Source organism: Myotis nattereri (genome assembly GCF_964212035.1).
Source record: "Myotis nattereri genome assembly, chromosome: 3".
Lineage (NCBI taxonomy): Eukaryota > Metazoa > Chordata > Mammalia > Chiroptera > Vespertilionidae > Myotis > Myotis nattereri.
The window spans coordinates 187,779,755-187,806,398 of record NC_138077.1 but is presented as its reverse complement, the minus strand read 5'-3'; the positions used below and the strand labels follow the sequence as shown (position 1 = coordinate 187,806,398).

General features: G+C 43.1%; 1 protein-coding gene across 4 annotated transcripts in view; it reads right to left on the bottom strand.

Annotated features, from left to right (window-relative positions):
• The window catches only part of ST3GAL3 (ST3 beta-galactoside alpha-2,3-sialyltransferase 3), a gene marked incomplete at its 5' end in the record, with an annotated part of 189,068 nt that overhangs the window by 146,056 nt on the left and 16,368 nt on the right, over positions 1–26,644 (bottom strand). Inside the window, one exon of one of the 4 annotated variants that reach the window (XM_081085821.1) lies at positions 22,904–23,022. The exons of 2 other annotated variants lie outside the window; for them this stretch is intronic. In XM_081085821.1, coding sequence (XP_080941947.1) covers positions 22,904–23,018 — 115 coding nt within the window. Of the gene's footprint in view, positions 1–22,903; positions 23,023–26,644 lie in introns of those variants that run through there. One more of the 4 variants, XM_081085822.1, reaches the window with a different exon arrangement.

Sequence of the window (26,644 nt, the reverse complement as noted above, 5' to 3'; positions counted from 1 at the left end):
AATCTGAAAGAATTGACAACACACACACACACACACACAAAACAACTCCTGGAACTAATAAGCAATTATAGCAAGGTTGCAGAATACAAAGTTAACAGACAAAAGTCAATCACTTTCCTATAAACCAGCACTGAACAAGTGAAATTTGAAATTTAATGCACAATATCATTTACATTAGTACCTCTCCCAAATGAAATAGTTGGGTATAAATCTAACAAAATATGTGCAAGACCTAGATAAGGAAAACTACCAAACTCTGATGAACAAAATCAAGGATGAACTAGAGAAATGGAGAGATAGATATTCCATGTTAATGGGTAGGGAGACTCAATATTGTCAAGATGTCAGTACTTCGCAAATTGATCCATAGATTCAAGGCAATCCCAGTCAAAATCCCAGCAAGTAGTTTTGTTGATATCAACAAACTGATTGTAAAGTTTATATGGAGAGGCAAAAGACCCAGAATAGCCCACACAATATTGTAGAAGAAGGCCTAAGTTAGAAGACTGGCACTACCCAACTTCAATTCTTACTATAACGCTACAGTATAATCAAGATAGTGTGGTATTGGCAAAAAAAGTAAACAAATGGATAAGAGGAACAGAATAGAGAGCCCAGAAATAGACTCAAATAAATATAGTCAACTGATCGTTGACAAAGGAGCAAAGGCAATAATAATATGGAGAAAAAGATAGTCTTTTCAAAGAGTGATGCTGGACCAACAGGACACCCAAATGCAAAAAAAAAAAAAAAAGATTCTAAAGACAGGCCTTACACCTTTCATAAAATTAACTCAAAACGGATAACACAAAACTATAACATTTTTAGAAGACAGAGGAGAAAACCTAGATGATCTTGGGCATGGCGGTGACTTTTAGATATAACACCACAGGTATGATCCATGGAAGAAAGAACAGATAAACTGGACTTCATTCAAATTAAAAACATGTGCTCTGTGAAGAGAATGAAAGACAAGCCACAGTATGAAAGAAAACATTTGTAAAAGATAAAGAACTGTTATCTGATAAAGAACTATTATCCAAAATATACAAAGATCTCTTAAAACTCAACAATGAGGACAAAGACAACCCAATTTTTAACATAGGACAAAGACCTTAACAAACACAACTGACTTAAAGACCTCATGAAACAAGATATACAGATGGCAAATAAGTACTATCTATAAAAAGGTGCCTCATATCATGTCAAAAGGGAATAGTACATTAAAACAACAACGAGATACTATGCACTTACTAACATGGCCAAAATCTGGAACACAATAAGACCAAAAGCTGATGAGGATGTAGAGCAACAAGAACTCTCATTCATGGCTAGTGGGAATGCAAAACGATACAGCCACTCTGAAAGATAGTTTGGCAGTTTCTTACAAAACTAAATATACTCTTACCATATGATCCAGCGATCACATTTCTTAGTATTTATCCAAAGGAGATGAAAACTTATGTCCACACAAAAACCCACACACGGATGTTTATAGTAGCTTTATTCATAATTGCCAAAACTTGGAAGCAACCAAGATATTGTTTAGTATGTGAATGAATAAACTGTGGTACCGCCAAACAACAGAATAAATTCATATAATAATAAATGCTAAAAAGAAATGAGCTATCGAACTATGAAAAGACTTGAAAGAACCTTAAATATATACTGCTAAGTAAAAGAAACCAATCTGCAAATGCTACGTACTGTAGGATTCCAATATATGACATTCTGGAAAAGGCAAAAAACTATAGAGGTAGAAAAAATATCAGTGGATCAAGGAGATGGGGGAAGAAATTGATGAACAGGTGGGGCACAGAGGACTTTTAGGGCAGTGAAATCATTCTGTATGATACTATAATGCTTTGTTTTTTATTAGACACTAGAGGCCTGGTGCACGAAATTCATGCACGGGGGTGGGGGTGGGGGAGGTCCCTCAGCCCAGCCTGCACCCTCTCCAATCTGGGACCCCTCGGGGGATGTCCGACTGCCAGTTTAGGCTCCAGGCAGTCAGACATACCCTCACAATCCGGGACCGCTGGCTCCTAACCACTCACCTGCCTGCCTGCCTGATCACCCCTAGCCACTCTGCCTGCCTGCCTGATCACCCCTAACTGCCTCTGCTTACCAGCCTGGTTGCCCCCTAACTGCCCCCCTGCCAGCCTGGTTGCCCCCTAACTGCCTCCCTGCTGACCTGGTCACCCCCTAACTGCCCCCCTGCTGGCCTGGTCGCCCCCTAAGTGTCTGGAAGGAAGTCGGATGTCCGGAAGATGTCTGGTTGACCCAGTCTAATTAGCATATTACCCTCTTATTAGTATAGATTTCTCCAAAACCATAGAATGTTAACACCAAGAGTAAACCCTAATGCCGTGGTCGGCAAACCGCGGCTCGCAAGCCACATGTGGCTCTTTGTCCCCTTGAGTGTGGCTCTTCCACAAAATACCACGTGCTGGCGCGCATATACAGTGTGACTGAAACTTCGTGGCCCATGAGCAGAAGTCCGTATTTTGTGGAAGAGCCGCATGTGGCTCACGAGCCGTGGTTTGCCGAGCTGCAGTTTGCTGACCACTGCCCTAATGTAACCATGGACTTTGAGTGATGGTGATGGGTCACCTGAGGTTCATGAACTGTAACAAATGCACCACTCTGGAGGGATGTTGAGAGTGGGGGAGGGGGTTAATGAACATCTCTGTGCTTTCCCTTCGGTTTTGCTATGAACCTAAAACTGCTCTAAAAAAAGAGTCTTAAAAATGAGAACTCTGCAACTTAGTTTCAAATAATACCGAAAAATGTGTGTCTATCTATCTGCCTAGATAGATGGATAGATAGACAGATAGATAGATAGACAGATAGATAGATAGATAGATAGATAGATAGATAGATAGATAGATAGATATAGAACAATGTGGCAAAACCTTAAAATGTTAACCAGAGACTCCAGTTGAAAGGACTCTGACATTCATTGTACTATTGTTCTTTCAACTTTTCCACTGGTTTGTAATTTGTCCAAAGCAAAAGGTTGAGGTGAAACAAATAAAAAGGATTAACAAAGCCCTAAGACCAGAGCATGCAGGACAACACTGAGATGCTGAAGTCTGAGCCAAAATCTCTCCACTCTTTGGGGAAAAGAATGTAAAAAATCACAGGTAGCCCTAACTGGTTTGGCTCAGTGGATAGAGTGTCAGCCTGTGGACTGAAGGGTCCCAGGTTCGATTCCGGTCAAGGGCATGTGCCTTGGTTGCGGGCACATCCCCAGTGGGAGGTGTGCAAGAGGCAGCTGATCGATGTTTCTCTTTCATTGATGTTTCTAGCTCTCTATCCCTCTCCCTACCTCTCTGTAAAAAATCAATAAAGTATATTTAAAAAAAAAAATCACAGGTAGCCCTGGCCAGTTTGGCTCAGTGGATAGAGCATCGGCCTGCGGACTGACGGGTCCTGAGTTCAATTCTGGTCAAGGGCACGTACCTCGGTTGCAGGCTCCATCCCAGGCCCTGGCTGGGGCTTGCATGAGAGGTAACCAATCGATGTCTCTCTTACATTGATGTTTATCTCTCTCTCTGTCTCTCCCCGTCCCTCCCATTCTATCAATTGAAAAATATGCTCGGGTGAAGATTAAAAAAAAAAAATCATAGGCAGGATGCAACCAGAAGTCAAAAATATAGCCACTAGAGTTAGATTAGATGTCAATCTACAGACTGCGGTGACTGAGAAGGCATTGACCTGCAGTTAGAACACTTAAGCCCCGTCTTCTTCCTCCTTTCTCACTTCCATTTTCCTACTTATGAGAGCATGCGAAACTAATTCAGAAATCCGTTAATATAGTGGTTTTTAAAAAAAATAAAGGCAGTGTTGCCCTGACCGGTTTGGCTCGGTGGATAGAGCGTCGGCCTGCGGACTCAAGGGTCCCAGGTTCGATTCCAGTCAAGGGCGTGTACCTTGGTTGCGGGCACATCCCCAGTAGGGAGTGTGCAGGAGGCAGCTGATTGATGTTTCTCTCTAATCGATGTTTCTAACTCTCTATCCCTCTCCCTTCTTTTCTGTAAAAAAAAATCAATAAAATATAAAAAAATAAAAATTAAAAAAATAAAGGCAGTATTAGCCAAAAGAGAAAAAAATATTTCCCCATTTTTTTCAATCTATTGACCAACTGCACAAAATGAAAGTAAAAATCATTAAAATAAAAAACCACATAGAATAGGAAAAGGCACAGAGAATGTTGAGAAAGAGAAAGGCGTAAGCAATCAGAAAGGAAGGTTGGTTCTGTCAGAGTTCTAGATCTCAAGAAGTTTGTATGTCAGGAGCAAAAGTGCATACACACAGAGGATGAAAACCTGGGCTGCTGCTGCTAGATAATGTTCAGTTTCAAGTGAGCCGACTTCTGTATTCCCTCTTTTCTTATTTTTTTCTTTTAACTTCCACGTCCTTGGGGGAGAGAAAAATAATGTCCCAAATCTAGGAGCACACACCTTGAAAGGGAACAATCTTCTATAAAACAAAAAGTGTCCATTTGTCTAAGAAATCTGTTTTCCTGAAATTAATGGTATAATCATCGTAACTATACCCACCATTAGCCTGGAGGGTGAAGTACTACACTCACATACACAAAACACACAGCCACGAAAAAATGGCCTAGAAAGAGACACCCCAAACTTTTAAGGATGGGATATATAACTTTTCTAGTTTATTCTGTATATTTATTTGTTGAAGTTATTTAGATGAGCATGCATTCATGTATATCTAATTTTATAAGGCATTGTATCTTATAATTTCAGACTATTAATGCTGTAGCATATGTTACACAATTTTAAAAACTTTTAAAAATGTGATATCTACATCAATGTGACTCATTATATACAAAAAGGGGGAAAGATAAGACATAGGAAAAAGTTCAGGAGAAAAGAAAATGAAAATTACCTCATATTGCCTCTGAACTTTAGGTGTTTATTCTAAAATGAGCCTTATTTTGTTTATTCTAAAATGGCTCAAACACAGTTTTATTAAAAACTATAATTTCTGAGTTCTGGTCTAATTTTTAAGTCACTGAGTCAAAAGTGATTTCCAAAACGATACCACCCAAAAATCTTCCTTATTTAAATATAAATGATTTCCAAGAGTCTATTTTATATATTTTGTGGGTTTTTTTTGGTTTTTTAGAGAAAGAGAAACACTGATCAGTGGCCTAACACATGAGCCCCCATAGGGAATCAAACCCACCACCTCTTCATGTACGGATGGCTCTCCAACCAACTGAGTCACACTGGCCAGGGCAAGAATCTATTTTATAACATACTAGAGGCCCGGTGCACAAAAATTTGTGCACTCGGGGGGGAGGGGGGGGGGGGTCCCTCAGCCCGGCCTGTGCCGTCTCGCAGTCTGGGACCCCTCGGGAGATAACGACCTGCTGGCTTAGGCCTGCTCCCAGGTGGCAGAAGGCAGGCCCAATCTCTAGGTGCAGCCCCTGGTCGGGCTCAGAGCAGGGCCAATTGGGGAGTTGGGGCGCCGCCCCCTGTCATGCACAGAGCAGGGCGATCGGGAGGCTGTGATACCACCCTCAGTCACGCTCAGGGTAGGGCCGATTGGGGGGTTGGGGCACCATCCCGTCACACTCAAGGCAGGGTGGATGGGGAGGTTGCTGCGCCACCCGCTGTCACTCACAGAGCAGGGCCTATCAGGGGGGTTGGGGCTCTGTACCCTGTCACTCACAGAGCAGGGCCCATCAGGGGGTTGGGGCGCCGCCCTCTATCACCCACAGAGCAGGGCCGATCAGGGGGTTGGGGCACCGCCATTCTCACACTCAGGGCAGGGCCGATGGGGAGGTTATGGCTCTACCCCGTCACACACAGAGCAGGGCCCGTGGAGGGGGGGGGGGTCGGGGGGGCGGTTTGGGGCTCCGCACCCTGTCACACACAGAACAGGGCCGATCAGGGGGTTGGGGCGCCACACCCTATCACACACAGAGCCGCAGGGCGATCAGGGGGTTGGGGAGCTCCCCTCTATCAGGCACAGAGCAGGGCTGATCAGGGGGTTGGGGCGCCTTTCCCTGTCACGAACAGAGCAGGGCGGATAGGGAGGTTGTGGCCCCGCCCCCTGTCACACACAGAGCCACAGGGCGATCAGGGGGTTTGGGCGCTGCCCCCTATCATGCTGATCCCGGTGCCGGGAGGCCTCGCGGCTCTGCTGATCCCAGTGCTGGGAGGCATATTACCCTTTTACTATATAGGGTAGAGGCCTGGTGCACGGGTGGGTGCCGGCTGGTTTGCCCTGAAGGGTGTCCTGGATCAGGGTGGGGGTCCCCACTGGGGTGCCTGGCCAGCCTAGGTGAGGGGATGATGGCTGTTTGCAGCTGGTCAAACATCCTTCAGGGTGGGGGTCCCCACTGGGGTGCCTGGCCAGTCTGGGTGAGGGGCTGAGGGCTGTTTTCAGGCTGGGGGTGGCTGAAGCTCCCAACCGCTCCTTTTTTTCTTTTTCTTTTTTTTATTCTGGGCCAGCTTTAGCTTTGAGGCTTGGCTCCAGCTCTTAGGCCTCCGCTGCTGAAAGTAGGTTTCTGGCCTTTGCTTACAATGTTGCGATCCTGCTGGCTGTAGCCCGGCGGACTAAAGCAGGTTTCTGGGGTTTTGTTTAGCTTCTATATTTGTTCAATAGTTGCTTAGAGTTGCAGCTCAGAGGCCTGCAGCGGCAGGCGGGGAACGTTGGAGTCCTCCCTCACTGAAGCAAGCAAGCCTCATGTTAGTTTCAAGCTGCCTGGCTGCCGGCCGCCATCTTGGCTGGCAGTTAATTTGCATATTGCCCCGATTAGCCAATGGGAAGGGTAGCGGTCATACGCTAATTACCATGTTTCTCTTTTATTAGATAGGATGGTAAAAGGTCTCTAACTTGTGTTCTAAACCAATCTATTTATTGCAGATGTAGTTCAGCATTCATTTTAGATATAAGATATATTCCAAATTTTTATGTATATATAAATAAGTGCACATACTTATTGCTCAAGCACCAAGCGGCGGCTGCCGGCCCCCATCACCCCTAAGTGCTTCACCACCTCCCCCTGCTCCTGAGGGGCGATCAGGGCAGCAGCCACCGCTCACACCCGCTGACAGCACCGCCCTGCTCACACCTGCTGCTGGCGCCAGGCCCCAATTGCTCTGCGCAGCCAGTGCCATCAGCATGTGGGAGCAGCAGCATTGCAGGAGGGGCCCAGTGGGGGTGCGGAGGATGGGCCGACCCACCCCTGTGCCCACCTCAGCCTGGCAGCCCACAGTTCCTCTCAAGGTGCACAAATTTGTGCGCTGGGCCCCTAGCATATAAATAAGTGCACATGCTTATTGCTTAAAGAGAAAGAGCCAGGAAAAAGTGGAGGATGGAAATGTCGGAGAGAACTGATGGTTAGAGACAATTAAATGAGGGACAAAAGAATTCCACTGGACTTGACCACTGGAAAAAACTGGGAGGGCGAAGACCTGATTGAGGCAGTCAGGGATGCAAAGCACTGAAATGCTGTGGATGATAGCCTTGTGACTGTGACAGATGGGGCTGCCAGGACAGTCTGAGATCAGAACATGAAGGGCTTTCTACGGCACAAGAGGAAGTTCCTGACACTTCCTGCTAGAGAGCAGAACTCAGGGCTTTTGGCTCTGAGACTGAACTTCACTTGATTTAATATCCCAAGGACTTGGCAAAGTATCTGGTATTCAGAAATGTTTGCTAAATTGAATAATTTATTCTCCCTTCTAAGCTACAAGAACAAGACAAGATGTTGTCAGATGCTTTGTTTTTAGTATTAACAGTCAGTCAGTAACTTCTCAAATAACTTTCATTCCTATTCTCACTTCCAAGATAGTTTCTATTTCTCCAGTAACTGTCTAGTCCAGGGATGGGCAAACTTTTTGACTCGAGGGCCACAATGGGTTCTTAAACTGGACCGGAGGGCCGGAACAAAAGCATGGATGGAGTGTTTGTGTGAACTAATATAAATTCAAAGTAAACATCATTACATAAAAGGGTACGGTCTTTTTTTTCAATAGTTTTATTCATTTCAAATGGGCCGGATCCGGCCCGCGGGCCGTAGTTTGCCCACGGCTGGTCTAGTCCTTTTATATCCCCCATGCCAGCCATGCTAGACTTTCCATAGTTTTCCAAATATGCCATGCTCTTTCACACTTTGTGCCTTTGCCAAAATTGCCCCTAATTTATGTGTTCTAAGCCAATCTATTTATTGCATATATATTTAAGCACTCACTTTGGATATAAAATATATTCCCAATTTTTATGTATATACTAGAGGCCCAATGCATGACATTCGGGGGGGGGGGGTGTCCCTCAGCCCAGCCTGTGCCCTCTCGCAGTCCGGGACTCCTCAGGGGGTGTCCGACTGCCAACTTAGGCCTGTGGGGGGGGGGGGGGGGAAGCAGGCCTAAGCCAGCAGTCGGACGTCCCCCGAGTAGTCCTTAGCGCTGCCACAGAGGTAGGAGAGGCTCCCGTCACTGCCGCTGCACTCGCCAGCCATGAGCCTGGCTTCTGGCTGAGCGGCGCACCCCCTTTAGGAGCGCACTGACTACCAGGGGGCAGCTCCTGCGTTGAGCATCTGCCCCCTGGTGGTCAGTGTGTGTCATAGCAACCAGTCATTCCACCGTTTGGTCGATTTGCATATTAGCCTTTTATTATATAGGATAAGTAAGTGTGCTCTCTGCACTCCTCTTTATGCTTCTCTACTCAGCTCAGATACCCCCTCCACCAAGCAGCCTCTCCAGGCATTCTCTCCATCCCTGAATTTCCCCGGTTGGTGAAACACTGGGGCAGTTAGTATCCCTACCTCCCACACTCTGTCTCACCCGTACTCCACTCTGCTGCCAGTTATCTTCCTAAAATGCAAATCTGACCACATTCGTTTCCTGCTCAACATGCTTTCACCAGCAGCTTCCGTCTGGCACAAAGTCCAAACTCAGCATTCCATTCAAGACTGTCTCCTGGCTCTTTTCCAGGTCCCTACACCTTTATTCAGGGGATTCTTTCTGCCTAAAATGCACTTCTCACCTATTCATTCATACTTCAAGTCCAGGCTTGAGAGCCTCTTCCTCTACAAAGCCTTTGCTACACCCATCCCCTCACACTGCACTTCAAGATCCAATGACCCACTCCTTGTATAACGGTACCAGTCTTCCCTTCCTGCGTGCCCCACAATCCCCTTCATTAATTTTTTATTATGGTATTTACTTTATTTTTAAATATCAATTAAGGAAGACTGTAAGATTTCAGTGTTTTTACAGGAGAGTAGGGGCTTTTTAGAAGGTTAGTGAGCACTGTCCACACAGCTCTACATCCCTCTGTCTTAGCATATGTAACATTTGGAGCACTTCTTTTTAAACAGATCTAATCAGATTATAATTCCTCAAAAGTAGGGACTGAGGCTTGTTTAGTTTTGATCTTAAGAGACTAGTACAGTAACTATCTTAATAAGTATAATTAAGCGGCAGTGAAATGAACTTCGCTGAGGAAATAATAAAGGACAATTTTGAATTCTAGGTACTCAAATAGAAATCCCAGAAGAAACTTCTGTGTTCTGGTCATTCTCCCCCACACAGAAGCCCAGAATTTCCACCAGGCATCTCCATTAAGTGGAAGGACCTTCAATGGCCCTGCTGCATCAAATATGGACCTGCATACCCGACACTGAGGCCCTCGATACCTGCCTCCACCCTCCCTCTCCCATCTTCTGTCTCACTACCCCTCACCCACACCGTTCTTCACGTCACTCTCAGCGATCATACTTGCTTCAGAAATACTGCCAACGTTCTACTTCTCTGGAGTCCCTTCCCCAGGTGCCCAGATGCCACACCCCACCTGCCAGGGTCCCTGCGTCAGAGCCCCGCTTCCCCAAAGGCTCTCTGGACTTCGCTTCTTCCTTCTGATCTCCGACACACTTCACCTGGCCCCGTCTCACCCCTGGCTCCTTCCTGTGAGCCTCAGCGTTCAGTGTGCAAACTTCTCAGGCCCCGTCCCTCCCTCCTACGTGCCCCACACGGCCCAGACCAAAGCTGAAGACGTAACCAGCTGACACAGCAGTGGTACTGTTGAGTGACAGAATGTCACTGATATCTCTGCCCTGGCTTCTCTCCCACCCACTCAGCGCTGCCTGGGTGGTATTTACATGAATCCCCGCAAGCAGCTTTCAGTGCTATATACATGAGCATTTCTTTGTAGTCCCTACCTCACGGCTACCCCCGCGTCACCACGAGGAAGACATTCCTGCTGTAGCTGAGGGAGAGAGAAGACCTGTTTTCATAGCCACGTGACAGGATCAGAGGCTTTGCAGTTTTCCTCTGTACCACTGAAAATAAACATAGCCTCCCCACCCCCCCACACACACACCTGAAGTTATTTTGCCTTTCCTGAGCTAAGAATTCTTAAGTTTTCAGTTCTTTAATACTCTGCTCCATCCCTTCTCTCTAGTAAAATTTTGCTTTCCCCAGTCTGTTAAAGTACCCCCAGGTAAAGAAAACCATAATATTATGATGGTGGAAATTTAAATATGTAACTCTGGGAAATTAAAAAACATATAGTTTTGAAGTGTCTTTAATTCATCAGTAATGATGAAATCTGGCCACCACAAGGGTATGAGCAACATAATACCGTAGCAATGAGGGTTGTATTCCTTCCTTCTCCCCTGACCACACTGCTGCTCTAGCAGATCCCCGGGAGACAGGAAGGCCCCGTGACTGGGGTCTGGTCAATGAACCGTGGTTTGCAGGACATCACCTGCAGGCCTGGCCCGGAGAGGCCCTCTGCGCATCCTCCAAGTTCTCGCCCCTTTCTCCTCTGTGCGCCAGATCAGAGGACCCCGGGGAGGATTCAAGGCCCTAGGAGTGGGCGGGGTGACCAGATGGGAGGAATCTGTGTCCCTGAATGTATGCGGTGGAACAGAACTCCTTCCCCAGCCTCCACACATCTGCACTGGATTGTGACAGGAAAGAAAAAAACCTTCACTGTCTGGCCATTGGCATTTTGGGGGTAGTCGGTAACAGGAGGGAGCTAGCCCTGACTGAAATGACATTATCATGAATTCTTAAAGTTAAAAATAACAATTATTCCTACGTTTTACTTACAAGCAACTCTGTCTACAGCGATCCTTGGTTACGCCACACTAGCCATATTACTATTTTCCCTTCCAGGTGACTTGGGCACAGTGGAAGCTACAGTGTGCCCCTCAGATTGGCAGGACCGGTCTGCTGCTGGGATCAGTCAGCCCTTTTCAGGAAATGCCTTGGCTGAGACGGCTGTCTTGCCCAGAGTCATGTCTTTCCAGGGTGGCCTCCTCTACTGACTAGTGGTGTCCAATGACAGGTCAAGGAGAAACTCCCGGTATAAAGGCACAGCCCCCTTCCCCTAACTCAGACGGACTAGCCCAACTCCACATCCCTGCGGGGCTGGCTGAGACCTTTCTTGGGGCTGAATCCCAGTCCAACTTGTCCTCTGTACAATCATGCTTCCTTCTCCTCCCTTCCCATCTGTTTCCTTGCAGGATCATTGGTCCCAAAACCACTCCCTAATAAGCTTTCCACACTCTAATCTCTATCTCAGAATCACTTCCCTATGACCCAACCTGAGACAGGCACTGTATCCTTGATGCAATATCATGTTACCCAACTCTGCCTCAGTATATGGCACCAATCCCAGCTTTTCCAATCAAAAATGAACATATGCAAAATCACACTGGGATGGAAGCTTAAAAACTGAGACTCTCCAGAGAAATTCAGAATGTATTATACTATTAAAAGACTAATGCTTTGCAAGAAAATAAATGAGACCACATTTTGACAGCCCCTTTGAGAAAGGGAGCTTTGAAATTATCCCAACGATAATATTACCACCTTGCTTGTCATCAAATGAAGAAATTATTAAGTATATAACGAAGAGCCATGTAACAAAAGTTACTGAGGATCTATTATCCATTTGTGCGGGTACCTGGTATTACAATTAGGGCAGTTACTTCTTGCGTGCTCACCACAACACAGTGCTAAGAGCTTTACACACACTCACTCATTAAATCTTTCACTCGTTCTGCAGGTGATAAAACTCGGTTCAAAGAGCAAATAAATTACCAAGTCACAGACTAGGACTCAAAGCCAGAATAAGTTTACTCCAAAGCCTCAACTCTCTGGTATGTCTTGCACATTGCAATTATGACTTGCATAGTTAAGCTCTGAGACAGTTCAAGTACTGTAACTAGCTCACTAAGTAATTTGCAAGAAGGGAGGGAGAGCAAAAGGCAGTATTAGGGTATCCCCCAAAAAAGTGTACAAACACTTTGAATAATTATAAAGGCAGTGTTTATTAAAATACATTTCATTTTCAAAATTGAGCTATCAGCTGTTCAAGTGTGTATACATCTTTTGGGACGCCCTGTATGTCATTCCAAAATCTATGTTCTCTCCTTCACCTCGCTATTGCTTCCACTGGTGACAGATATAGGTGCACATGGTTTAATGAATGAGTTAAAGAACAATCCCATACACGACGTTGCCAGAAGGAAGATACACAGCACAAGCCTGTCCTGTGGCAATCCAAAGGTTCTCCTGCCCTCTTGTGGCTCCAGGTGACTGTTACATAGCAAAGCTCTATTAAAAAGCTAAAATACCATATAAAGGCACTTGGCAGTCAAACCAAAACAGCAGGAGACAACTGTGATTGGCTCAAAATGGAGTAAATTTAATAATGTAAAAATCTGATTTTTCCACTTTTCCGTGCCAACTATTGCTGGTAATAAAAAAGCTCATAATAAGAATAAGAATACTGGAGCTCAAAGAAAAAAATCAGTATTCTGCAATGGTAATAAAGAATAATAACCATGCCCTAACCGGTTTGGCTCAGTGGACAGAGCGTCGGCCTGCGAACTGAAAGGTCCCAGGTTCGATTCCGGTCAAGGGCACATGCCCGGACTGTGGGCTCCATCCCCAGTGGGGGACTTGCAGGAGGCAGCCGATCCATGATTCTTCTCTCATCATGGATGTTTCTCTCGCTCTCTCCCTCTTCCTTCCTCTCTGAAATCAATAAAAATATATTTAAAAAATAATAACTAGCTATATGTATTCAGAACAATGATAAAAATTTAAAACATTCTAAACCCCAAACAAAACTCCTGATCCTTGCTTTTTACACATAATATAAAGACTGTCCCCCCCAAATGTATACACACACTCTGAATAATTATCAAGGTAGTGTTTATTAAAATATACTTCATTTTCAAAATTGAGCTACCAGCTGTTAAAGTGTTTGTACATTTTGGGGGGACACCCTGTATTTTAGAAATCTTATCCTATCAGCATATACAGAGCCTCCTCATTCTTCAGGTGCAGAACACCCCATTGGATAGCTGAACTTGGCCCCTACTGATGAACAGTTAAGTTACTTCCAAGCTTTTGTTATTAAAAACAATGATGCGCCCTGACCAGTTTGGCTCAGTGGATAGAGCAGTGATGGCGAACCTTTTGAGCTCGGCATGGCAGCATTTTGAAAAACCCTAACTTAACTCTGGTGCCGTGTCACATATAGAAATTTTTTGATATTTGCAACCATAGTAAAACAAAGGTTTATATTTTTGATATTTATTTTATGTATTTACATGCCATTTAACAAAGAAAAATCAACCAAAAAAATGAGTGTCATAGGTTCGCCATCACTGGGATAGAGTGTCGGCCTGCAGACTGAAGGGTCCCAGGTTCGATTCTGGTCAAGGGCATGTACCTTGGTTGCGGGCACATCCCCAGTAGGGGTTGTGCAGGAGGCAGCTGATTGATGTTTCTCTCTCATCGATGTTTCTAACTCTCTATCCCTCTCTATCCCTCTCCCTTCCTCTCTGTAAAAAATCAATAAAATATATATCTAAATATGTATATTTATATATATATATATATATATATATATATATATATATATATATAAACCAATGATGCAACAAACAAAAAATGCTGCAGTGAGTACTACTGTACATAGATCAGTTCGCAAGTACCCAGAAATGCCTGTAGATGAATTCCTAGAAGTGGAAATGCTGGGTCAAAGGGCGCACACATGCCCTCGCATTCCTTCCTTTTTGAAACTTCTTCCTACGACTTTCCCTCTCTCTCTGGCTGCTCAGGCTTCTTAAAAGTTTAAGAACCACTGCCCTAACTGGTCTTGCTCAGTGGATATAGCCTCAGACTGGGGACTGAAGGTTTCCGGGTTTGATTCTGATCAAGGGCACATGCTTGGGTTGCGGGCTCAACCCCCAATGTGGGACATGCAGGAGGCAGCTGATCAATGATTCCCTCTCATCACTGATGTTTCCATCTCTCTCTTCCTCTCTGAAATTAATAAAAATATATATTTTTAAAAGTTTTGCCAAAACCGGTTTGGCTCAGTGGATAGAGCGTCGGCCTGCGGACTGAAAGGTCCCAGGTTCGATTCCGGTCAAGGGCATGTACCTGGGTTGCGGGCACATCCCCAGTAGGAGATGTGCAGGAGGCAGCTAATCGATGTTTCTCTCTCATCGATGTTTCTAACTCTCTATCTCTCTCCCTTCCTCTCTGTAAAAAATCAATAAAATATATTTAAAAAAAAAAAGTTTAAGAACCACTGTTTATTCAGAGCGACTTTGTAGGAGTGACCACATGCTGCTCACCCCTTAGTTGGTAGCTCCCAAAGATTTGATCCTTGTCCTCTTTCATCCTGTATCCTCTCTCCAAGCTACCAGTTTTTTTCCTTGAAGACAACCAAAGTTATTATTTCTGGGTACTGTGCTTCCAGAGTTATGTTATATACAGGTGTGCAAATCCTATAATAAAAGGGAAATATGCAAATTGACCCTAACAGCAGAACGACTAGGAATGACTGGTCACTATGACACACACTGACCACCAGGGGGCAGACGCTCAATGCAGGAGCTGCCCCCTGGTGGTCAGTGCGCTCCCACAGGGGGAGCTCTGCTCAGCCACAAGCCAGGCTGATGGCTGCCAGCACAGCGGTGGTGATGGGAGCCTCTCCCGCCTCCTCAGCAGTGCTAAGGATGTCCAACTGCAGCTTAGGCCTGCTCCCCGCTGGCAAGTGGACATCCCCCGAGGGCTCCCGGGCTGCCAGAGGGATGTCTGCCAGCTTAGGCTGATCCCCCAGGGAGCAGGCCTAAGCTAGCAGGTGGACATCCCCTGAGGGGTCCCAGACTGCGAGAGGGCACAGGCCGGACTGAGGAACCTCCCGAGTGCACAAATTTTTGTGCACTGGGCCTCTAGTACATATATAATACATATGCCTGTGTATGTACAAATATGAACATACATATACAAGACTTCCCCCCTTTTTATATAAATAACTAGAGGCCCGGTGCACAAAATTTACACACGGTAGGGTCCCTAGGCCTGGCTCGCGATCAGGGCCCATCTGTGGGGCAATCGGGGGGCCCCCACTGGCACCCGCCTTGGTTGGCCTGGGGCCTGTGGGCTGTAGGCAGCTCTTGCATTGAGCGTCTGCCCCCTGGTGGTCAGTGCGCCTCATAACAACCGGTTGTTCTGCTGGTCATTCTGCCGTTTGGTCAATTTGCATATTAGGCTTTTATTGTACAGGATAGCATTTCCATCTCAAATTGAAGCAGTTTTAAAGGGATACCTCCAAGCAGCAGCCATCACAGGAGATAAAATTGTGGTCCAAAACATTTTCAAACAATAGTTATTTGCCTGACAATTGGAGTGAACCTGAGGAGGAGATCAGGTTAAAAGGACTATCTGCCCTGGCCAGTGTGGCTCAGTTGGTTGGATATCGTCCTGTACACTAAAAACTCAGGGCACATACCCAGGCGCAGGTTCAATCCCTGCTCAAGGCACATGTAAGAATCAACCAATGCCCTAATCCCGGGGTCGGCAAACTGTGGCTCACTAGCCACATGCAGCTCTTTGGCCCCTTGAGTGTGGCTCTTCCTAAGCCTTAGGAGTACCCTAATTAAGTTAATAACAATGTACCTACCTATATAGTTTAAGTTTAAAAAATTTGGCTCTCAAAAGAAATTTCAATCATACTGTTGATATTTGGCTCTGTTGACTAATGAGTTTGCCGACCACTGCTCTAATCGGTTTGGCTCAATGGATAGAGCGTCGGCCTGCGGACTGAAGGGTCACAGGTTCGATTCCGTTCAAGGGCATGTACCTTGGTTGCAGACACATCCCCAGTAGGGAGTGTGCAGGAGGCAGCTGGTCAATGTTTCTCTCTCATCAATGTTTCTAACTCTCTATCCCTCTCCCTTCCTCTCTGTAAAAAGTCAATAAAATATATTTTTTTAAAAAAATAAAGAAAATGCAAATCAAGTCCAATTTAAAAAAAAAAAGAACCAACCAATGAATGCACAAATAAGTGAAACAACAGATGTTTCTCTCTCTCTCTCTCTCAAAATCAATAAATAAAAAATAAAACGTATTGTCTCCCACCCTGGCCTACTATTTCAAAAGGTCTCGGAAAGTACCCACAAATTAATTCAAGAGCTAGAGGAAGTCTGGAGCAGAGGTCAATAAGTAAAAGATCAGAGTCTAAATATGATCTCTGGCAGCTGTGGTTAGTCATGTAGGAAAAATTTTTGTTTGATTTTATTTTTTTTTAATGAAAGTTTTCTAACTACATAAAAGTAAAGAGAAGAGTGTAATAAGCCCTGTCCTACAGATTAAACAATTATGCAAAACATTTTGTTACTGGCTTCCTGGTTTTATTCCTTCATTCTCTCCCCTTCCTTCCCTGGCCTCTCTTTCTTTCTCCCTCTGTTTTTTGGCTACATAGTTTTATCAAGTCCCTGACATCATGCTGTTTCATCCCTAAATAGTTCTTCTGGTCATAATTATAAAATACATTTTCTTACATGATCCCAATATCATTATCACATCTAACAAAGTTAGTGACTCCTTAGCTCAGTCCACATTCATATTTCAATTATTTTAAAAAAATCTTTTTACAGTGAGCCTCTTAAGTTTTAATGGAACTATATAGCCAAAGAAATTCCATACCCAGCCAGCTTCCCAGTCTCAAACCCCCACCAACAGGAAATGAACTGCTCAAGTTGTACACTTCCAGGAGGGGCGTTCCTCCCACGGCCGGCCTGATGGCCCACCCTGACGTGGCCTTGGCAGGTAACAGTTAAAGAAGAACCATCCTATACCCTTTAGTTTCTTCCTTCTAGCCCACCAGTCCTAAATGCCCAGGAATCTGCTGTCTCCACAGGTTTGCCTATTTTGAACATTTCATACAATATATGGTCCTTCGTGACTAGCTTCTTTCACTTAGCATAATGTTTTCAAGCTTCATTCATATTGTAGGACATCAGTATCTCATTCATTTTTATTGCTGAATAACATCCCATTGTATAGACCAGCGATCTTCAACCGTTTTCATCTCACAGTACACATAAACTACTAAAATTCTGCAGCACACCAAAAAATATACTTCCTGCCAATCTGACCAAAAAAAAGTATAATTTTGATTCAGTTACACCAGACAGCTATTGTTGTGTTGGCTGTTCTCAATTTTTTATTTGACAATCTAAGGGAAAAGAGATAAAAATAGTAAGATATTGCATGTTTTTTAAAAATTCTTGTGGCACACCAGTATGCCTGCCATGGCACACCAGTTGAAAATCGCCAGCAGACATACCACTTTTATTTATCCCATTCACCAGCTGGTGGACTATTGGGTTATTTACACTTTTTGGCTATTAGGAATAATGCTTCTATGAAAGCTCACATACAAGTTTTAATGTGGACATACGTTTTCATTTCTCTTGAGTTTATATACCTAGGAGTGGAACTGCTGGGTCAAATGGTAATTCTATATTTAACTTTTTAAGGAACTGCCAGACTGTTTTCCAAAATGGCTACACCATTTTACATTCCCACGATCTGGGTATGAGGGCTCCAATTTCTCCACATCCTCGCCAACACTTGCTATTATCTGTCATTTTTATTATAACCATTCTAGTGGGTGTTAAGTGGTATCTCACTGCAAATTTGCATTTCCCTAGTGACTAATGATGTTGGACATCTTTTCAAGTGCTTATTGACCATTTGTATATCTTTGTTGGAGAAATGGCTATCCAGGTCCTTTGTCCATTTTAAAAATTGGATTGTCTTCTTATTGTTGAATTATAAGAGTTATGCCTTCTATTCTTTCCCATTTTTTCCATTGAGAATAAAAGGTTGCTAACCATCAAAAAGAGCATTGATTGTTTTTTTCTTATAGCAAAAAGTAACCACCAGAACTACTTTAAAACCCAACCAAATCCATCAACAACAGCTTCACTTCAGTGACTACTGTTCTGAAAGTCATCCTATTCAACAACAGCCTTATTCATGTAATTGGGAATCCACAGCTAAAGGTCAATCAATCCCTAAACACTCTCACTTCTGAAAGTCCCCCAATCCCTGAACTCCACTTTTTTGAAGACTCAAGAATACAGTGGTTCTTAGATTTCTGATATTAGACCCTTTCACACTCTTAAAACTTACTAAGGACTCCAAAGTGTTTATGTATGTGGATGAATGATTTTATTAATACTAGAGGCCTGGTGCACAAAATTTGTGCACGGGGGGGGGGGGGGGCAGGGCGGGGCAAGGAGTGTCCCTCAGCCCAGCCTGCACCCGCTCCAATCTGGAACCCCTCGGGGGATGTCCGACTGCTGGTTTATAGGATTAGGCCTACACCAGCAGTTGGACATCCCTCTCACAATCCAGGACTGCTGGCTCCCAACCGCTCTCCTGCCTGCCTGCCTGATTGCTCCCAACTGCTTCTGCCTGCCAGCCTGATCACCCCCAACTACCCTCCCCTGATGGCCCGATCACCCCAACTGCCCTCCCCTGCCGGCCCAGTCACCCCCAACTGCCCTCCCCTGCTGGCCTGGTTGCCCCTAACAGTCCTCCCCTGCAGGCGTGATTGCCCTCAACTGCCCTCCCCTGCTGGCCCAGTCACTCCTAACTTCCCTCCCCTGCCAGCCTGGTCACCCCCAACTGCCCTCCCCTGCCGGCCTGGTCGCCCCCAACTGCCCTCTTCTGCAAGCCTGGTCACCCCTAACTGCCCTCCCCTGCTAGCCATCTTGTGGCTGTGGCACTGCCACCTTTCAGGGCGGGGCAGTCAATTAGCATATTCCCTCCTTATTGGCTGTTAGCACCACCATCTTTGAGGGTGGGGCATTCAATTAGCATATTCCCTCCTTATTGGCTGTGGGTGCCACCATCTTTGAGGGCAGGGCAGTCAATTAGCATATTCCCTCTTTATTAGATAGGATTTGTTATATTAAAACATTTTAAAAGTATGAATTCATTTAAAATTAACAATAGGAAAAAAAACTTTTCTGAAACAGAAAAAGTAGGAAAGCGTAGTTTTACATTTCTGCAAATCTCTTTAATTTACAAGTTAATAAAAGAAATTTGGATTTTCACCAGTTTCTAATTCAATCTGTTGTAAAACATTTGTTTTGACTATGCACTCAATGTAGGAACAGTTAAGTATATAAAGTAAACATTGACAAACAAAGGGAGAGATTGACAGTAACACCCCACTGACGTCAATGGATAGATCATCCAGAGAGAAAATTACGGAAAGAGCAGTTTTAAATGACACATTAGGTCAAACGGACTTAACAGATAATTTTAGAGCATCTCACCCAAAAGCAATAGAATATACCTTCTTTTCAAGTGCACAGAAACATTTTCCAGGACAGACTGCATGTTAGGCTGCAAAACAAGTCTCAATAAATTTAAAAAGGCTAAAATCTATCAAGTACCTTCTTTGATCACAATGATATGATACTAGAAATCAACCATAAGAAGAAAATTGAAAAACACATGGAGGCTAAATAACAAGCTATTAAATAATGAACAGATAAAAATGAGATCAAAGAGGAAAATAAACATACCTTGAGACAAGCAGAACTGAAAACATGATCTCAAAAATCTGTGGGACACAACCAAAGCAGTTCTAAAAGAGAAATTCATAGCAATACAGACCTACCACCCTGAGAAACAAGAAAAATCTCCAAAAAAAAACACACCTTACCTTACATATAAAGGAAAAGGAAGAACAAACAAAACCCAAAGTAAGTGGAAGGAAATAATAAAAATCATGGTGTGAAAAACAAAACAAAGGAGAGACTTAAAAACAATAGAAAAGATCAATAAAACAAATAACTGGTTCTTTTAAAAGATAAACAATATTGATAAACCTTTAATCAGACTCATCAAGAAAAAAAAGGGCCCAAATATGTAAAATCAGAAATGAAAGAGAAATGACAGCCAACACCACAGAAAACAAAGCCATTATTAAAAAAAAAAAATACTACAAACAATTATATAACAACAAATCGGACAATGTGGAAGAAATGGATAAATTCCTAGGACTGTACAATCTTCCAAGACTGAATTAGAAAGAAACAGAATATCTGAACAGACCAATAATTATTAAAAGATCAAATGAATAATCAAAACTCCCAACAAATAAGGGTCCTGGACTAGATGGCTTCACAAGAGAATTTTACCAAGCGTTCAATGAAAAATTAATACCTATCCTTCTCACCCTGTTTGATTGCTCAGTGGTTAGAGCATCAGCCCATGGACTGAAGGGTCCTGGGTTCAATTCCTGGTCAAAGACACATACCTTGGTTGCAGGCTCATCCGTGCCCAAGTCGGGGCACGTGTGGGAAGCAACCAATTGATGTGTGTGTGTGTCTCTCTCCCGTTCCTTCCTCCCTCCTACTGTCTCTAAAAAAACAAAACAAAAAAACACACAAAAAAAACTATCCTTCTCAAACTATTCCAAATATTAAAGATGAGAAAAGGCTACCAAAATTATTTTATGAGGCCAGCATTACCCTGATAACAAAGACAAAGACACTACAAGAAAAGAAAATTATAGGCCAATATCCCTGATGAACATAAATGCAAAACTCAACAAAATATCAGCAAACTTAATTCAGCAATACATTAGAAAGATCATATACCATAATCAAGTGAAATTTATTCCTGGGATGCAAGATTGGTTCAATATCCACAAATCAATGTGATACACCACATAAACAAATGAAAGGATAAAAACATGATCATAACAATAGATGCAGAAAAAGCATTTGACAAATTCCAACAGCCATTAACTGTGTAACTTAGATAAACTAATGAAACTAAATACTTCAGTTGCTCAACTGGAAAATAGAGATAATAATAGCATATTCATATGGTTATAGTAAGAAGTAAATTAAATAAAATTAAATGTATGAGGCCTGACAAAAAACAGGTCTTCCATAAAGTTAGTATCTTTCTTAACTTCTCCAGCAAAATATTATCTAATCCTTGATTATGTCTTCTACGGGTCAGTAGCTCTTATCAGAAATAGAGCCGAAACCGGTTTGGCTCAGTGGATAGAGCGTCGGCCTGCGGACTGAAAGGTCCCAGGTTCGATTCCGGTCAGGGGCATGTACCTGGGTTGCGGGCATATCCCCAGTGGGAGATGTGCAGGAGGCAGCTGATCGATGTTTCTCTCTCATCGATGTTTCTAACTCTCTATCTCTCTCCCTTCCTCTCTGTAAAAAATCAATAAAATATATTTAAAAAAAAAAAAGAAAGAAATAGAGACCCCCATCCCTTGCACATGTTGCCATCTATTTTATCGATACAGATTAATTTATCCATTATGGCTACAGACAATGCCTCTAACCACAGACTTTTGCACTGCACTGATATAAACACTCCTTATTGTGGGTAGTCTCCTTGATTTTAAAAATAAGTTGGGACACAAATTTAAGTAAACTCCGGAAACACAAAGTAATTACTGGTAATTATAAGCTAAGCAGTTAAAAGGCATTTAAACATTCCATATAAAACAATAAAGACATAACACTGTATTTTAAAAATTGGCTTGCAACTGCTTCAGTAGTTTGGGCCATGTGAGAAATAAGTGAACTACTTCATAGGAACAGTTCCCATGTTAAGGTCTCAACACGAGGCCAACTGTCAGATGCCTCTTCCAACTCATTCTAGCATTTTAACCTCATATTGAGAGACTAACTCTACTCTCAAGTGAATTCTACACTTTTATCAGGTAGATGTTTGGGAAAATAAAACTACTTCAGAGAAGAGACACTGACTAGGAATCAGAACAGACTACCTGGTATTTCCTGCAACAAGCCTTCAGACCAAAGAACCAAAAGGAAAACTACTTGTGTTCAAAAAGAGAATGTGCAAAGCTGGTGTTGCTCAGTGCAAACCTTCAGCGGCAAGCCTAAACCACAACACAGGCAACACTGGGTGAACGGAAACCAAGTCTGAAGGGTTCAGGCAGGTATACAGAACATGCTGGGTGACACATGAGGCCTGAGGTACAAATGGAAGAAAGGGATTAGGAGTTATTGACTGGAAAGCCAGCACAAGTTCAGGACCAGCAAAGGCTACAAAGATGAAGCAGACAGATCTTCTTTAGGAAAATAAAACAAAGACAATATTAAATTGAAAATCCAAGGAAAAGATAAAGATGAAGTTTGAAGGGCAAAAGAAAACCAACTTCACTCCCAAGCCCTAAGGCAATAAATGGCCAATGGGAGCAGCAATACACTACAGTCATTAAGAACAACATCCAAGGACTAGAAGTACTAGTACCGTTCTAGTTTTTATCGAAAAAATAGCACTTTTTCACTGGGTTCATATAAGAATTTGCCATGGCATGCAGTTGTTGTTTTTGTTTGTTTTTTTTTGTAAGGTCTTAACTTACAGTAACAAAAGTAGTCAACTTCTAAGCCTAAATTCAAGAAACGGTTAGTTTACTCTCACTGCCCATCTCTGAAGAATCTGAGGACATTGCAGCTACGTGAAAACCCCATCGCTGATCTGCAGCAGGCTTTTCGGGGACAGGCTAGAGCGACCATACTTACTGGAGTCCTCCCACTGGAGAAAATGTAGCTTCCATGCAGAATAATACAAAAACCCCAGGACCAGGAAAAGGCAGAGGGCTAGCAGCAGATTGCGCACAAACACCAAGAGGCCCATCTTCACATGATTTACAATGTCCTACATGACCTAAAAAACAAAACCACAAACAAAACCAATTGAGGTCTGAAAAGAAAAGCAATCATCTTACTGATATACTCTACCTTTAAGTAAGTCTTTATAGAAGAATTTTCAAATGAAGAACCTGGAATTACCAGTAAGTTCATGACAAGGCACGTTCCCACCTGCTCATCCGTGTCTTAGGACAGCTTCACCAGTCACTCAGCAGTCATCTGTGTCCTGTCTCTCCCTCATTCCTGACATCTAATCAATGACCAAATTCTGGTAATTCCAACCTCCCAAATAGGTATCAAATCATATCCCCTCCCCACCATCACTACCCTCCATCCTTGTGACCACGATATTCCCAAAGACAAGTTTCCCTGCCTCCAAATTTGCATTCTCCCAAATCCATTTTCCACACAGCACAGCAGTCGTCTGATAATAACACAAACTTTGACATTACTTCCCTACCTAAACCCCTCAGTATTAGTATTCTGCTGCTGCTGTAACAAAGTACTACAGATTTAGCAGCTTAAAATAACACAAATTTATTTTCTCTGAGTTTTGTAGCTGGGTCCTCTGCACAGTCTCACAAGGCCAAAACCAAGCAGTCGGCAGGGCTTTCTGGAGACAAGAGATGGATCTGTTTCCAGGGTCATTCAGGCTGTTGGCCAAATTCAGTTCCCTGCAGCTGAAGGGCAGAGGTCCCGTTTCCTTGCTGGGCTGTCAGACAGTCTTTGCTCCTGCGTTCCTTCTCATGTTTTCCATGTGGTCCCCCTTAGCCATGGTAGGTCAAGTTCCTCTGACTCTGAATCTCTCCAACTTCCCCTTCTACCACCAGCCAGATAAACTTTTTTGCTTTTCCAGCTCATGTGATTAGATGGGGCCCACTTGCCAGGATAGCCCTGGCCGGGGTGGCTCAGTTGGCTGGAGCGTACACCAAAAGGTTTTGGGTTCAATTCTGCTCAGGGCATATACCTAGGTTGCAGGTTCAATCCCAGTTCGATCCCTGGTCGGGGTGCATGCAGGAGGCAGCCGATCAATGTTTCTCACATTAATTTTTCTTCTCTCCCTTCCTCTCTCTAAAATCAATAAAAAAATAAATAATCCATGCCCTAGCTGGTTTGACTCAGTGGCTAGAGTGTCGGTCTGAGGACTGAAGGGTCCCGGGTTCAATTCTGGTCAAGGGCACATGCCTGGCTTGTGGGCTTGAACCCCAGTAGGGTGCGTGCAGGAAGCAGATCAATGATTCTCTCTCATCACTGATGTTTCCCTCTCTCTTTCCCTCTCCCTTCCTCTCTGAAATCAATAAAAATATTTAAATAAATAATTCGGGACCTAGCCAGTTTGTCTCAGTGGATAGAGCATGTGAGCACATGCAGGCTGAAGGGTCTAGGGTTCGATTCCAGTCAAGGCTCAATCCCTGGCCTTGGGCAGGCTTGATCCCCAGCCCCAGTTGGGGCACATGAGGGAGGCAACCAGTCAATGTGTCTCTCTCACATCAATGGTTCTCTTTCTCTGTCTCTCCCCTTCCCTTCCACTCTCTTTAAAAATCAATGGAGGCCTAGCTGGTTTTGCTCAGTGGATAGAGTGTTGGTCTGCAGACTGAAGGGTCCTGAGTTCGATTCTGGTCAAGGGCACATGCCTGGGTTGTGGGCTTGATCCCCAGTAGGGGGCGTATAGGAGGCAACCGATCAATGATTCTCTTTCATCATTGATGTTTCTCTCTCTCTCTCCCTCTCCCTCTCCCTTCCTTTCTGAAAGCAATAAAAATGTATTTTCCAAAAACAAAAAAAAAAAATCAATGGAAAAATATCCTTGGGTGAGGATTAACCATAAACAAACAAATAAATAACCCAGGATAATTTCCTCCTCCCTGCCCCAATTTTAAGATCCATAGCCTTAATTTTATCTGCAAAGTCCTTTTTGCCATGTAAGGTAACATATTTACAGATTCTGGGGATTAGGGCATGAACATCTTTGGGGGGCCATTCTACCTAACATCCCTTTCATTAAATTCTCATTTCCTTTAGAATAAAGTAATTGCTCTCAGAATCCAGCAGCTTCAGACTGTGCCCCATTTACTCTCTTGCTTCTCCCAACCTCATTTGTGTCCTATGCTCTAGCCATTCTATCTATTCACTGAACACTGGCATACTGTTCCTCTCCCCCGAGCCTGTCTGGAATACATTCTCCACCACCTTGCTTCACCTGTTGCACACTCTCTGATACTCCCTTAAATGTAACATCAGTCAAGAAGAATTCCCAAGATCACCCTTCCCCACCCACACTCAGATATCTTAGCCATGAGATAACATACAAAGAGAAATTATGTATAAATATTATAAATGAAGTGATAAAAAGTTATCACTGGCAGGTTATATAACTGTCTACCTAGAAAAGCCAAGAGAATTGATTGTAAAAGCATTATAACTAATAGGAAGTAAGTGATTATTAGGTTAAATCAAAAGCTTCTTAAAAACTGTACCAGCAATAACCAATTAGAAAATATAAAGGGGAAAAATTCCATTCATGATGGCAACAAAATCTATAAAATATCTAAAAATAAACTTAGGAGGGAATGGGCAAGATTTTCACCGAAGGACATAAAAGATACAAATACATACAGAGATAAAATAGGCTCCTTAAGTGAGAAGATTCAATCATGGAAATATGTCAGTTCTTCTGAAATGTCAGTTCTCTATAAATTGTCTAACTCCAGTCAAAATCCATGACTATTTTTTAAATATAAAATTAATCCAAATACTTCATGCCCAAGAGAAGCCAAGATTTTTCTTTAAGTGAAAATAACGAGATGAGGATTTGCTTTACCAGATAGCAAAACCAACTGTTGTGCCTGAAAGTGGGATGCTCAGAGTGAGGACACGTAAAACGGAAAAGAAGCCAGCTCAGGGGCTCAGCGGTTATAATGCTCAGAGCTGGAGCATTGTAACCCACTAACCAGGATGTAATAAATGTGGAGAGGAGAGAACCCTCCTGCAGAGTGGAAGGTCAAGTAATGAATAGAGAAGGGATAATGTAATTAGAAAGGTCACCACTTAGCAACCATTTTAGTAATAATTCAGCTAAAAAAAAAAAAAAGCAAAGGATGCTAAAATTAGTGGGTAAAATTTTGAGAAATGGGATCGTATATAGTACAGTCTTAAAGTATCTCCCCACAAGATACTTATTAATTATAGAGAGGGAAAAAGTTAACTTTACAACGGGGAACTATGAGAGACACTACCATAAACTAGCTGAAGGTATGATACGTGGAAGTTCTTTGAAATATTCTTGCAACTTTTTTAAGTCTAAAATTATTTTTAAAATAAAAGTTAAAAAAAGAAAAATGTTTTTAAACTAAATGCTCAAAGAAATGTTCGAATAGACATCCAATCCAAATAAGAGATTATGTAGCCACTTTACTAATAGACGTTTATGAAAAAAAAAATATATATATATATATATATATTTTTTTTTAAGGTATTTGAAATACAACTTTATTCTGATTCTAAATAAAAAGAAACGGGAATGACAGTAACAAACAAGGTTTCACCACTGAGTATTGTGATTCGACTGCAGCATTTTTATAAGAAAACAACTGTGTTCCGATATAGCTAAAC